Here is a 15,456-nt window from a genome sequence, read left to right as displayed (position 1 = left end):
CTGAAAGAAAACAATGCCTCCTCAACCTCATTGCAGTAATTCTTAAGCCATCTCCTGAGTACACATCAATAATGTATGACAGTTGTCCTCTAGTGGCAAGCTTTAGAGTCACTGTCACCACTGCCTTGCCTTCATCAGGGCAAGGGGAGTCACAGGGGAACTCCTGAGGGTGCTAAGACAGCGAGTCCATGACATGCCCGTTCCCAGCTTTGAAGGTGCTGTTTCTCAGGACACCCAGGCTTAGAGGGAAACTTGAAGGGGTATTCTACAAGGGAGGAGTGGAGAAAGTGGATTCTCACTTTGTAAAAACGTTGTGGTAAAATGAACATAATATGAAACTTACCACATTAACCATGTGTGAGTGTCCAGTTCAGTGGCAAGTTCACTCCCATTGTCATGAACCCATCACCCTCTCCCAGAACTTTCTCATCTTCCCCAGGTCTGTATTTACTCCACGCTGGCTCACTATTTCCCACCTCCCCTCAGCCCCTGGCAACCACATTCTTCTTTGTGTCTCTGTGAAATGACTACTCTTAGTGTCTCATGGTAGTGGAATTATGCAATGTTTGCCCCAGACTGGGTTTATTTCGCATAACACAATGCACTCAAGAGGGACCCTTTTATTTTTAAAGAATGAAATTTAGTTACAGAGCAGGGCATAAAGCCTCCAAATGCAGGCTAACAGATTTGTTGTCAAGCAAACACAGATAAAACCACTAAGCAAGTCCACAACAGGACCTTCCAGCACCCCCGAAAGCCCCAGCAAACCTCGCCTGACCACAGCTTGCCCCTTCTTCCGTTGAGACAGTGACAGTCGAGACAGGGCTCTCGTTAGTGGGGTGAGTGGTTAAGGGGGTTGCACGCACCTGCTGTGTGTTGGGGGATCACTGCAGGCAGTGCTGTGTAGAGAGGCCGTGGGGCTGGGCACAGTGGCCTGGCTGAAACGGGGATGTTCCCAATGGACACTATGTGGTCTCTGACCCCAAGAAGTTATAACCTAGTAAAATCAGCCTTAGAATAAGGAGAAGATACTACCAGGCATATAAAGAGAACCAAAAGCAGTCTCTGTCTGCTTAGAGAAAATGCTCAGCATATGTCTTCTAGGTTTCCCCATCAGGAGGAGGGTAAGGCAATTAAATGTGGAGAAATAGCAGCCAAGTTAAAAAAAAAAAAAAAAAAAAAAAAAGATTGAGAGAGGGAGAGAGGTAACCAACTGAACAGTAGGAGATGATGGGGAAACTCTATTTCAAAGGCTCTGTTTATGGGAGATGAGAGTGCAGTCTTATCAGAGATTGAAGTCCCTTTGCAGAACATTCCAGAACAATTTGAGAAGCCCAAGCATGGTAAATCATAGGGAATGGGAGGCGTTCATCCTCAGGTTCTAAGAGAAATAAAGTGTGAGAGAAGGGGGATTCTGACAAGGAGGTACAATAGATCTCCTGACAAGGAGAGCTCTGCTTCTAAAGATTGGGAGCTTCTAATGTGATGCCTGCATTTAAAAAAAAAAAAAAAAAAAAAAAAAAAAACTGCCCAGGGAAAGTCAAGGAGTATAGTAAGGCAGACCTAATCTCCCTTCAGAGGAGCTGACTAAAAGCCTGATGTGTGCAGAATGGCCATGATTCAGGTCTATTGGAACATCTTTCATTCGGGAGGCTCAAATGGCTTTGCTGCCGAAATTGCTTACCGCCCAGCTCTGCAGTAACTGTCTGTGTGCCCCAGCTCTCCCAACAAATGCAAAAGCCAGAACAATCCACACATCCCCAGCTCCCCAGTGACTCACCTCCCCCGGCCCCAGCAAAAACAAGCACCGGGGGGTTGGGGTGGGGCGGGGCTCTGGTTTTAAGCAAGATGTACTCTGAGAAACTAAATCTTAGAGTAGGTCACCTCAAGGAAAACTTCCAACCACACATGGGGTCTGTTCCTGGCTTGCTCTCGTGTGGACCTCAGCTGTACATATGAGAAGTGAGAACAGTCCGCGTGTCCATGACGCATCACGCGACAGTGGCAACAGCTGGTATTTATCCATCACTTATTGTGTCCGAGGCTCTCTTCTAATATTTTTTTGGTTTGGGTTTTTTTTTAAGATTTTATTTACTTATTTATTTGACAGAGACAGCAAGAGAGGGAATACAAGCAGGGGGAGCAGCAGAGGGAGAGGGAAAAGCAGGCTTCCTGCTGAGCAGGGAGCCCAGTGTGAGGCTTGATACCAGGACCTGAGATCATGACCTGAGCAGAAAGCAGACTCTTAACAACTGAGCCATCCAGGAGCCTCTTCTTTTTTATTTTATTTTAATATTCCCAATAATCCCTTGAGGTGGTCACTAGGCTACAGATAAGAAAAGTGGTCACCCAGACTACAGATAAGAAAACTCAAGCACAGATAGGTGTAGTAACGTCCCCCAGACTCCAGGTGAGGGATTCTAAACCACACACCTGACTCTGAAACTCACACATAGGATATAGAGATCTGCTTAGGGAACCGAGGGAAGGTCCCAGTTAGGTGTGTGTCTGCACCTTCCAGAAGGCTGGGCCATGGTTAAAAACTATCATTTTCTGGGGCACCTGGGTGGCTCAGTGGGTTAAAGCCTCTGCCTTTGGCTCAGATCATGGTCTCAGGGTCCTGGGATCAAGCCCCACATCGGGCTCTCTGCTCGGCAGGGAGCCTGCTTCCTTCTCTCTCTCCACCTGCCTTTCTGCCTACTTGTGATCTCCGTCTGTCAAATAAGTAAATAAAATATTAAAAAAAAAAAAACTATCATTTGCCAAGGCGGACGTCAAAGGCAGCCATCAAAATTTCAGGGTTTGTATGTGATTTAGTGAAGTCGCTACACATTCAATCTGAGAAATAAGACTGTTGTGATTCCCAAGTTTCAGTGAGGAAGTTTCAGACCTCTGCCAATGCCTCATGCCTGTCAGTGATAAAAGAATAAGTTAATGAGAATTGCTGTAAAAGGCAAATAATTATAAATCCTTCCTAATTTTCAGAGAAGAATAAGAAGTGTGGAAGGTGTGTAGTATTTAATTCTTTGTTTATCTTTAAAGCAGCATGGATGTGACTGATCTCCATATCGTAGGCTTACATTCTGGGGCTCTGAACAGCCTAACAGATTGCTTTCAATCACTTTTCTTTTTGCTTTGCAGATGATCATTCGCGGGTGAGGCTGCAGACCATAGAAGGAGATACCAACTCAGACTACATCAATGGAAATTATATCGATGTATGTATTTTGAAACTGTCCGTAAGCCCAACCGTTCTGACACATTCCACATCATGTGTCTGCTGTGACATGGGTGGGCACACATTGCTCCAACTCCAGAGCAAACACATAGCTGTCGCCCCACACCCTGCAGAACTTTGGGGGGAAGACATGGCCAGTCCTGGTCTCCAATGGGCCTATGGGCTGGTGAGCTCCCTTCCTCCCCTCCCATGCCCCCTTGCTGTCCTGCACTCTTATGGACCAAGAAAACATTATTTCTGGGTTTTTGTTTTTGGTGGGTTTTTTTTTGTCAACAACTTAGATTATTTGACACTTAAAAAAAAAAACCTGTTTACATATTAATAGGATAAAACTCTCTATATCTTAATTCGATGATTTGCAATCTCACACCATTACTGTACTTTTAGGTTGCCTTCAAAGTAGTCTGCAGCTGTTAACCAGGACATGTAAGGCACACAAGACACGTCATTAAATATGTAGGCTGTTTAATTATTGAAGACGGCTTCTTTGTTCATTCTGCATCATGTTAACTTAATGTCTTACATTAGAATAAATTCCTGAGGAGACAACATGTTTTCAGTTGAAAGAATGAATGAAATCAAAAGTCGCCTGAAAATGAAGGGAAGTCATTGTTACCTTCAAGCCCAGGCTCACATTAAACAGGCTTCAGCTCTCTTGCAGTTCCCCAGGCAGTGTGCTTGGCTGTCACATTGTCTTCTAGCCCATCAGTACTTCCATGGGCAGGGAAATAAATAATAGATATAATAAATATATCTACCTATATCTATAACAAATACATCTATCTATCCATAATGTATATAAATATATCTATCCATATATATATGCTCATATATATATGCATAGATAGATATACATATATATACACATATATATAGAACCTATACATATATATAGGCTCTTATCCATATATATATATGGATATATATATATGGATGGATTCTTATCCATACATATATGACTTCTTTTATTATCTTGGTTTTCTTGGTTGAGTATAAATCGGAAGCTACTGAGTAAAGTCCTAGCATCACAATCTAGCATCAAACCAGAAGAAATGTTATTTTTACTATGACTTGGAAAGGTTTGAGACTTTGGCTATGGATCTGAGGGGGGGCCTTGCGGGATGACTGTTTGAAGACGAATTCCCATCCCATTCCTCAAATGAACCCCTAAACTTCATAATGGCCCAAAACGTACCCAACCCAAGTTGGATTTTTTTTTTCCATTAAAGCAAAATTTCTTCCTTAAGTACATTGTACTTATTTCTTTACCCAGCAGACATTTAGTGAGTACTTATGGGATAACTCACAGGTGTCCGAGATCTGTTACCTTCTCCCCAAGGCCTCACAGTTTAGAAGCTAAAGTAAGAAATATCTTCTCTGTAATACTCTTTCCCTTGGGAAATTCCATGGGAATCCTGTTCCATCCCCAGTCCCAGCTGCTAGAGCCCCTGCAGAGTCCTTAAGCACAGGGAAAGTATCCTACTTGTCTCTGTACCCCCTGCACTGGGCCCAGACCTGCAATACCGTAAGCACTTCGTTAAGTGTTTGATGAATCAAGGCCTGAAGGAGTAAATGGAATCTGATTAGGCTTTGTGGTAGAAGTGATTTTAACTAAACTTTCAAGAATGGGCGGATAAAGATACAGAGGAGGAAAGACATAAAAGTAATGAAAATACCAGATTAATTAGTTTTTATTTTAATGGAGAAGAGAGTCAATATTCAGGGCCCGTTTATTCACTTAGTCAACAGGAGTTTATTGAGCAGCCTATTATATTATATGTCAGTTACTGGTGTAGATATTGGAGTCGCAACTGCAAGCGATGCAGATCAAAAACAAAAGCCGACCTCCAACCCAGGGGAGCTGGTGCTTTAATTGGAGGAAACAGCAACAAATGAATGAAACCAGTTAATGCTCTATGGTATATGAGGTGGTAATAGGACAATGGAGAAAATGGAAGCCGTAACGGAAGACACAGAGAAGCGGTTTGGAGGTGGATTGTAATTTTTGGGTAGAGTGGCTGGAGTCAGCTCTACTGAGAAGGTAATAATGGAATGGAAAAGTTATGCCATGTAGGTATTCAGGGAAAGAGCATTCCAGACTCAAAAAAAAAAAAAAAAAAAATCAAAGCCCAAGCAGGCGAGGGTTGGTGGAGTAGAGTCGAGTCAAGGGGGTAGAGTCCCAGGTGAACAGGTTAAAAGGGTTGTAGGGACAGATAAGGTAAAAGTCATACAGATGTGGGCTTTTACTGTCGCATAGGCAGTCACCGGGGCAGAGGGGTGATATGATGCCAGAGTGGAGAGGGGAACACATTGTAGGTGGGTGTGAATAGAAGCATGAACACCTCCCATAGAAGCATGAAGACCTCCCAGGGGCTACAGGAGCAGTGAGAGAGCTGGGTGGGGGGGGTGGGGGGTGCCTGGAATTATGGTGGCACTGGAAGATGAGAAATGGTAGGATCCTGGATCCATATTCAACCCAGAGCCCTGGATTTGCTGACAGTTTATTTGGGGGTGTAGGAGCAAGAGAGGGGCCAGGGTGCCTTTGAGATGGCATTGCTATTATCTGGGAAGAAGACTGTGGACAGAGCAGATTCAGGTGGGAGGTAGGGGGGAAATAAGGAATTCACTTTTAGGTGTGTTAATCCTTAAATATATGTTATACATATAGGTGAAAGAGCTAAGTAGGAGATTATCCCACATAGGAATTTGGGGGGTAGGGGGGCAGGGAAGGCCAGGCTGGAAGTGAGGATGCAGAATTCATCAGCATACAATGGCACTGAAGGCCATGGGACCAGATGAGATCACCAAGGGAGTCCATGTAGATGAGGAAAGAGTCCAAGAACTGGGCCCTCCAACATCAATGTCAAGGCAAAGAGGAGGAATGGGCAAGTGAATGAGGGAGACAAGCCAGGGAGGGAGGGAGGAAGAAAAACGGGAGAGCATCATATCCCAGAAGGCAAAGAAGAAAGTATTTCAAGGGGATTAATCATGTCACATAGATGGTGGCAGGTCACAGAGATGAGAACAGAGAAATGACCATTGCATTTAGCAGCGCAAGTCATTCGTGGACTGTGTGGATTATTTCTGTTTTGTAAACAAGTTCCTCCTATCTCCTAGCCTTGCTAGGACTGATTCATGGAACCGTACATCAGACAGGGTCTTGCTTTGTGGCATCTACCATCTGGCAAGGAATGAGTGATCATTTAATAATCCTATTTAATATCTGTCAAAATTCTTTGAGACCTACAGCAGGTCAGTTGTATAAAGAGTGGGTTTGCCTTTGCTGTTCATTATCGATGACTTTTCTTTAAGAGAAAAAGCATCCAACAGACATGCATTTTTCTGAGAAATCTGTATTTCCTCTCCAAGTTTCTCCTGTCTCCCATCTGGCTTTGGGCACAGCATATTGAGTAATCTCGGGGGACAGAAATGGAAAGTATTAAGATCCACGGTGATACTCCGTTACCTGTGTGTCATTTTCTCTAAATTGGTTTTCTCTTTCCCGGATATTGATCCTCCAGTGTTCTTTGTTCCCTTCTTTCTTTGGTCCCAATTTTCATCTTTTCCTCTTCTCACGGGGTCACGATAAAAGGAAGGGGCCTTGCAGAATTTCTGCCTTGTCAAATTTCTGGCTCTTGTTACAGCAGCATGGCATACCATTAGCAGTGTTTAAGAATGATGTTCAGTATCACTATTGATATAGCTGCCTATACCGGCAGGACAGAAAATGCGTTAAAACCCTTGGCATCTTGCCAATAACATCCCGAACACAAATGAAATCCTATTGCACATTCCCAGCCTGTTTGCAATCTAATAAGAGTCGTGGTCATGTTATTTCAGAGAATCCATAAGTTGTTAGTGTTTATTGCTCACCCATCATCTCATAGCCAGTGTATGATTAAGTTACTCCCACCCCCGGTGTAAGCAACAGAACTGTGATGTGTGATGCACCTTTGCTTTTTATGTGGAACTCCGTGGTACTGCGTCTGGTCATTGAACTTCCAGCCGACACCATTGTTGGTCTTTGTCTGTGCATTCATTGTGGCAGACTTACTGTGTGACTTCTGCACTGCGTATCGATTTAAGTTGGTCAAATATTCTTTCTCATTTATTTTTAGGGTTATCATCGACCCAATCATTATATTGCTACCCAAGGTAAGTCTCTTACAGCTTTGATACCTTTCTTTGGTTGTTTGCCCACTCTGTATCATTTTGACCCTGTGCCACACCTCCTCCCCAGCAGAATGATATCCTACACTGCTGTGGCCCCATTTATTACAGTACTTATCATCAATACACCACCCATCAGAAGATCTGGTAATCCAGTCATTTAGCTAGAACGTCATGTGATTATTAGAAGAAGTGTATTCATCAACTGATTATTGAATTAAATCTGTCTACCTTGGGAATTAATCTGACATCTTCATAAATAGGTATATAGAAATTCATTAAATAAATATGTGCTGAGCATTATCTATACCAAGACCCATGCTGGTTGCCTCCAGGGGGGCAGGCTGAAGCCATCAGGCACCCCCTTGCACATTGGTTGTGATTTGGTGAGGAAGGTACGGGTGACCTGTACATTATTACAAGCAGCACCAGTTAGAAATCTGTGTGAGAAGTTCAGAGAAAATGTTAGAGAAACTTGGAGAAGATAGAAGTTGCTTTCAGATAGGATGATCTAAAAACTGCTTCGTGGCAGAGGTCAGCTGGGGAAGACAACATCTGAATAGCAGAGACATGAGCAAAGATCGAAAGCCAGCAATTAGTGCTGCTGGGTGGAAAGCAGTTGTCAGATCGTTTGGGGTAAAGGAACAAGAAACCTGGAGTAACGTGCTGGAGAAGCTCATGGTAACAGCTTTTGTATCGTCCTCCTGGGACACTGACTGTGAGGTGTGTCATCTATGGAGAATGAGGATCATGGAAGTCTGGGGTGTTGGGAAAGAGGCATCGTAAGGGATGTGTTAGTGTGTCTGTTAGATGAGCCAAAGAAAGCTGAGAAGCAGGGACAATCCAGTTAGGGTTGAGAGCATGCATTCTCTTCATTTTATTATTTTACCATTGTTTTTAGTAATTGTGTTACATCCCAGAAACACGAGCAGGGAAATTGAAAGGATATGACTTGCCAATGGTTAGGGATTGGCAGGGGTTGCCTAAAAGAACATCAAGGAGCAAGAGAATAAAGGATGCCAAGAAAATCATGGCTGGAAAGTCTAGGCTTAAAGGCGGGAGGGTTGGAGTTGTTTGTTGGGCCACAAGAGGAGAGAAGTAGCTAAAGGACGAAGGTCAGGTTCAGTTAATGAGTCATAGATTGTAACCGGCAAACAGAATGTGTCAACACTTAGAGAAGCACTAACCAGCAGAACTTTCTGTAATGGCGGAAATTTTCCTTTTCTGCGCCAGTCAATACAGTAGCCACCAGGAGATACTCTGAAAGTATCTACTATGAATGAAGAACTGAATTTTAGATTTTAGTATTGATTTAAATGACTTTATTTGGCTCTTCCCTACTGGTAGTTTCATAGAGCAGAGCTCTGGGGTAGTGTGACTGAAATGGAGCCACCAAGGGGCCTAATCCTAATCCTGACAGCCTCAGACAGAACCCGGGTGGCACCATGCATAGAGTCCACAGTCTCATGTCACCGTTTGTGATTCTACACCTGGGTTTTGACGACCTACTTGACCTCCAGTATGTTTCCTCCCCCAAAATGAAGGCAGTAGTGACTCCTTCCAGGATCACTTGGCTGGTCAAAGAAAGGTCACATGGAGCGTGCCCAGCTGACACGAAGCAGACCCTTATAGAAGTTGCTAAGGCCTTCAGGGAGCAAGTGCCTGGTTCAAACTCTTACTTGATAGGACAGAATGAGGACGTGTATCCAGGGCCTCTGAATCCAGCCTTGGTTGCCTTCTCCTATATGCTGCTGCTTCCCAGCTGAATCCACCAATGTTTTCAAAGGAATCCTTTGTTAGTTCCTTAAAATCCTGCTAATGGATTCCAGAATATTTAAAGTAAGGGTCATAACAGATCTCATTTAATAAATCTGATGATACTCTGGAATTAGCAGTTTTTATACATGTGTGTGAAAATTTGATCATAAAATACACAAAATATTGATTTCTTGCTTATTAGCCCATTGTTTCACCAATAGCATGAACCTAAAGTTAAATCTTATTTGAATTTTCAGAGTTGAGGACCTCTAGATTACTGTGACTAAACAGCCAGCATCGTAGAGATAGGAACCCCCGAGTCCTCTGTGCAGCCGCTCACCTGGCATCCCTTTGTTCATCCCTCTGCCACTCTCCCCCCCGGGGATATCACGCTTCGAAGAAAACTGCCATTAGAGAAGTCACTTTCTGGTGCCTTCAGAATTCGTCTGAGTCATACTTAATTGCTCAGTAGCCCTCTTTAGAAACGTTCAACATATCAAGTGTTAATGAGTAAATACATTTGTTGGCAGCTAAGAAATGGCAAATGTAATCACTTTGTGGTAGACCACCCATGTGCCCTTAATGGAGAAGGATGTTCCATAACCCCCCGTTTGCCAGAACGTGGCATCTTTCCCGGCACAGGGGTGGTCCACAGCTTGCACTTGGAAAACCAGCAGTACTTATATCACTGATGGTGGTGCAGGGAGAGGGACAGAAATGAGAAAAAAAAAAATTTAAGACTTTTTTTTTTTTTTTTTTTTTTAAGAAAAGAGAGTGCCAGCAGGGAGAGGGGCAGAGGACAGAGGGAAAGGGGGAGAAGCAGGCTCCCTGCTGAGTGTGGAGCCCGATGTGGGGCTTGATCCTACGACCTGAGATCACGACCTGAGCCAAAATCAAGAGTCAGATGCTCAAACAACGAAGCCACCCGGCGCCCCAGAAATGAGCACGTATTTTAAGTCTAGCATTCAATCAAGACAGTACACATCATGTTAAGAGTGATGTATTCAGACCACAAGGTCTGGGTTAAAACGTTAGAATCTCTCTTCTAGTTTATTACACAAATGCAACAAAACTGTTAGCCTCAGACTGCCAGAGGATTTCTGATCCTCTGCAGAGATTGGCACGGAGAGGTAGAACACGACCATGGAGCTCCTTCGTAAAAAAACAAAAACCACAAACGTCTGATTCTAAGAATCCAAGAAAATGGGTGATAAAGCAGATGCAATTTTAAAATCTCTCCTTGCTCTTTATCTTTTCTAGTGTGCACTGATATAATTCTTTAAAACCTATTCATAGCAGGAACCCACAAAACTACATGAACAGTCCAGTTTACTGATAATCAGATCTATTCCCAAGAGTTTTAAAATATGTAGATTTTCACCAACTCCCTTCAATCTAGAAGACATGTCCTCAATTTATCTCTTCAATCTCTTCCTCCCCAACCTCAACTTTATTGACATTTGTACCAGTAACTGACTTTGACCTTTGATGATAACGGTCATGTTTCTCCAAATTGAAGGGACCACAATCAAGCCAGATCTGTAGCTTTTTTAGTATGTTCTTCCTGCCTGCCCCTCTGCTCCATTTAACTGTTTTCTGTCTGCAGCTAATATGTCAGTGACCCAGTATGCATCTCATCACACCTGTCTGACCAGCCGTTAATACAATTGTAACTTTCAGGATTTATGATTTGGCACACCAGGAATCAGAGGAGGGGAAGTCACATCTGTTAATGCATGTCTGTACTCAGAGTACGGATTTCAAAAGCAGGGCTCACGGTGAGGGGCAGATGAGTATGCAGGTGGGTAGGATTGCCCAGAACCGATCATATTTCACCATCAAAAGATACCCCGTGGAGACCCCAGTGTGGGCCACGAGCTGGAGGAAACGGCACACATTTAGAATCGCTCCTCCAAAATGATTCTGGAGAACACCTGCCAGCCATGTGGTATGCAAATGAGGGGGGCTGGAGAAGTGTTCTTTTTATGATTGTTTGGATTTATTTTTAAGACTGACTTCAAGAGTCCTGCTTTAGAAACCTTAGGAAAGATGCCGTCAGCTAGTTGAGGAAGGAAACTCTGTCAGTCTGTGAGGGACACGGCCTTTCCAGCACCCAGCCCCTCTTCCTCATGACCCCGCTCATGTGTGGGCTAGAGGGGCACAGGAATATCGGTGGATCCCGCCGGAGGAATTTGCCTGTCACTCCCTCAGTGGGGGCCATCATGAAATCCGGAGGTCACAGTCTTGTGGTGGGGCCCCAGCACTTGACTGCCATTTCTGGGAGCCAGAGGAGGGGTAAAGAGCATCCGTGGGGTGAGTGGGGAAGGCAGGTCTTCAGCCAACCTTGAGGGAGGGTTCCTGTGTCAGAGGACAGAGGACGGGATGAACAGGAGGACTCCGCAGGTCAGGCAGGAGCACAGAGCCCTGGCAGAGGGCACAAGGGAGACCTGACTACAGATAGGAAGGGTCTTCACCTCCCTTCATGGTGTCTTGAGTCCTCTTAGGCACTGATCGAAATGGATCTTCTCTCAGGAAAAATTCATACATACACACAATTTTATATAGACATTCAGACATTCACAGACACTAAAATCTAGCCTGAAAAATATCTACATCCCAGATTTAAAAAAAAAAAAAAAAAGCTCTGAGTTGGAGGGGTAGGAAAAACTGGCAGGTTAAGTGAGGACATTGGTTTAAAGGTTGTGAATGGAGAACATTGTTTAACTAAAGGAGGAAGGGCAGAGACAGGAGAGGAAGGATGTTTCTGAGCCATGTGGTGGTGAAAACAGTGCTTTAAGAAGATTAGTTAGGGGGCATCTAGATGGTGTGCTTGGTTAAGGGTCCAACTCTTGATTTCGCCTCAGGTCATTATCCCGGGGTCATGAGATCAAGACCACATTGGGCTCTGCTCTGGGTGTGGAGCCTGTTCGGGAATCTCTCTCTCTCCTCCTGACCCTACCCCACCTCCTGAGCTCTCTTTCTTTCTCTCTCTAAAAAAAAAAAAAAAAAAAAAAAAAGTAAAAGGATTAGTTTGTATGGAATTATCCCTCAGAGAAAACTGGAAATAGAGGTAACAGAATAACCACACACACAAAAAAAATCTGGAGTACAAACTAATAATTCAGACAACGATAGTGACAGCGAGGCAGGTGTAGCTTTTATTTCACTCAATAACCTAAGTTGCATACAACTGAAATATATTTTCTAATATTAAATATAGTGTCAAAATAGTTGATTTTCAAGTATGTTCCTTCTCATGTAATAAAAAGTGATAAATACATTTTCTTTCTATATTCGTAGTTTTGCTTGATAAAATACACTTCTTTTTGAAAGTCAGAATTTTTATTTGTCCATTCATTCAATAAATATGAAGTGCCTATTAAGCGCTAGACTTTCTGGTATAACTAATTTTCTGTCCTCTGATGAATTTGGGTATTAACTCGTCCCATTACATACATAGAGGAAAGAGGAAGCCCTTGGGGAGCAGTAGGGGTAGAAAACAGAACTAACGTGTAGTTGAGGGCCGGCAGTGCACCCACAATGTTTCCAGACACTTTTCCTCCTTTCCCTGTCGAGTGCTGCCTGATAATCATGTGAGTCTCACCCTGGATTAGAGTCTCAGGGCTTACGGTCTTTCTCCCGCGCTGAAGCTCTCTCCTCAAAATCTAATCCCTTCCTTCCAAGTTAATGATCTTTCTCAAAAAAAAAAAAAAAATTCTATGATACAGTCATTTCTGGAAATACCTCTTAATTAAAATTGTCTCAGATGTCCTGAAATGTGACACTAAGATTCCAGAGTTTCCCTTTTCCCCAGCGGGCCTCTGGGCACCCTGTTTGGAGAGTCGCTAGTCCAGGGAACGAACACAGATGGTGACAGGAAGAGACTCTATGTGGCAGCAAAATGAAGGCTGAGGTCAGAATTCCAGGGGCGTAGCCAGGCCTGTCAAATTAGCACAGTCCCCCCCAAAAATAAACAATGAAAGGGTATCAAGCCACCTATCCTCAAGAAGAGTAAAATGCATGGGTCTTAACAATCTGAAGCTAGCACATCTTTTGTTCGCAGAAACTCTGATGCTCAGTGTCATGTTTCCGGATGCCAGTCACACTGGGACTGATAGAGAAAACCGGTTACCAGATAGCTGTTTACCATTAGAAATATCACTGTCTGTCAGGCAGAACCGCCCTTCGCCTGGCAAGGACATTCTGCATTGCAGGCCAGTGAAAGAGGAAGATGCCAAAAAAAAAAAAAAAAAAAAAAAAAAGAAAGAAAGAAACAAAGAGGAAGATGCCTGGGCAGAATGTTGCTTCCTGTCCTCGTATCCGAGGAAGGGCCACAGAGATCATGTATTAATTCAACAGGTACATACCCACTGCCTGGGGGAGAGCTGGCATGAAGCAGATGCCTGGTGAGAATACAAAAATGAGCGCGTGAGGGAAGGAATGAATAAATGAATGAATTGGGAGTCACTGTGTGCCAGACCCCTGTTAGGCAGTAGGACATTCCAACCAGGCAAAAAGGCTATCTCCTGTTGACAGCATCTACTCACCTGGTGGATTTGGAGATCTTGATCTCCAATGTCTGTGACTCCGTCTATTCTCAGGTCCAGGCGATCAGCTCCTATTCTTATGAACACTTTCTCTTCCAACAATCCAGGCACTGTTTTTGGAGATAATCTCTGTCCTGACCCTACCTTTGCCTATCCCCCTCCCATATACACTGGCTAGAATCAGTTTTATTTGTCCATGATTATTATTTATTGATAACTTGAAAAAGAGAAAAAAGAAGAGAAGCCTGGAAATAAATGTCCTCTAGCGACCTTGAGCCAGGAACAGACTTTGAACATGAAAATAACAAAAATGTGGGGAGTGACGATTTCTAGCAGAAACACTTCCCAGTCGTCCACGACAGCACTGCGATTGAAACTTTTCTATCGTGGCTTCCTTCTGTTTGCTGTTGGTCTGGTCTTCTTCTCCACGTCTTCCACATACTCCATGTGGTAGTACTATTTTTCTTAAAGATTGTTCAGAAAGATAAATGTGGTTTATATTTTCCTAGCTCCAAATTCTCCCCGCTAGCCCCTGAAGCAGTGAGTAATGGTGCTGAGAATAGGTAAACTTAACCCTCCTCAGCCAGTCACACTTGGAACAAAGACTTGTCAGTGTCGATGCAAGTTCTACACATTCATGAAGAAGCTTCTGTCTCCTGCATTCTGGCCTCCAGATGGAGATGAAACCTTGAAATTATTTCTCAGTAGAATTGAAAGAGAAAAGTTTTAATCAAGAGCTAAGTCTTCAGTAAACAACTTTTGTTTGTATTCCTCTAACTACCAGTGTGTACAAGTTCACTGGCTGCCATTGTTCCTCCCAGCTAAGTGGCCGCCATATTTCCAATGGTTGTCAACTGGAAGTGTCATCTTTGAGGTTAATTTAAAAGTATTGTCTAGGGGCGCCTTGGTGGCTCAGTGGGTTAAGCCTCTGCCTTCAGCTCAGGTCATGATCTCAGGGTCCTAGGATCGAGTCCCGCATTGGGCTCTCTGCTCAGCAGGGAGCCTGCTTCCGCCTCTCTCTCTCTCTCTCTCTGCCTGCCTCTCTGCCTACTTGTGATCTCTCTCTGTCAAATAAATAAATAAAATCTTTTAAAAAAATAAATAAATAAATAAAAGTATTGTCTAGTAAAGTGGAGTAGTCTCTAATTTTCAAACTTAAATAAGGAGGCTTTGATATCCAGCAAACAGTCACCTTTTGTGAGGTCTACCTTCCGTATGCCCGGGCCAAACTCTCCATGGTGGACCCACTACATGTTACTATTCCTGCACAGTCTTCCAAAGAAAAAAAAAGAGTTGTTTATTCTTCTTTATTCAAAGAAGAATAAACAATTGCAACTAACAGCTTTCCCATAAACTGCCTTTGAAACCATAATTTCTCTTCACCAGATTAATTTCAACAGAGACTGGCCAATTAGCCAAAAGGTCAGATCACAAACATTTCTCACCCTATGCTCTTAATAAACCTGCTCATTAGTAGTGAGAACATTTAAAGACAGGTTGCAAATTAAAAGATAAAACCAAAAATAGATTGCAGTAGGTGGCATCCACCCATATTGTTATAGATGCCATGATGGAAACATGTCCCTTGAGTAACAGAACTTAAACCAACACAGAATAATTGGAAGCCAGTCAATGCTGCTGTCATGCATGCTTTTTGAATCTATAAGAATAATTTACCAGTGTTCTTCATTTGAAGTAGAACATTCTAGAATCTTTTTAAGCTGGTAGAAACTCTTAAAGTCT

The 15,456-nt window shown here is 43.3% G+C and overlaps 1 protein-coding gene across 13 annotated transcripts in view; it reads left to right on the top strand.

The window, feature by feature from the left end:
- PTPRM (protein tyrosine phosphatase receptor type M) overlaps window positions 1-15,456 on the top strand; it is a 777,671-nt gene that overhangs the window by 692,728 nt on the left and 69,487 nt on the right. For all 13 annotated transcript variants that reach the window (XM_059409214.1, XM_059409213.1, XM_059409212.1 and 10 more), the window contains 2 exons: window positions 3,142-3,218; window positions 7,357-7,393. In XM_059409214.1, the coding sequence (XP_059265197.1) occupies window positions 3,142-3,218; window positions 7,357-7,393 (114 nt within the window). The remainder of the gene's footprint in view (window positions 1-3,141; window positions 3,219-7,356; window positions 7,394-15,456) is intronic.

The sequence above is a fragment of the Mustela nigripes genome, chromosome 8, assembly GCF_022355385.1.
Source record: "Mustela nigripes isolate SB6536 chromosome 8, MUSNIG.SB6536, whole genome shotgun sequence".
Taxonomy (NCBI): domain Eukaryota; kingdom Metazoa; phylum Chordata; class Mammalia; order Carnivora; family Mustelidae; genus Mustela; species Mustela nigripes.
The sequence above is the reverse complement of the archived record's forward strand: the minus strand, read 5'-3'. Positions and strand labels throughout refer to the sequence as shown.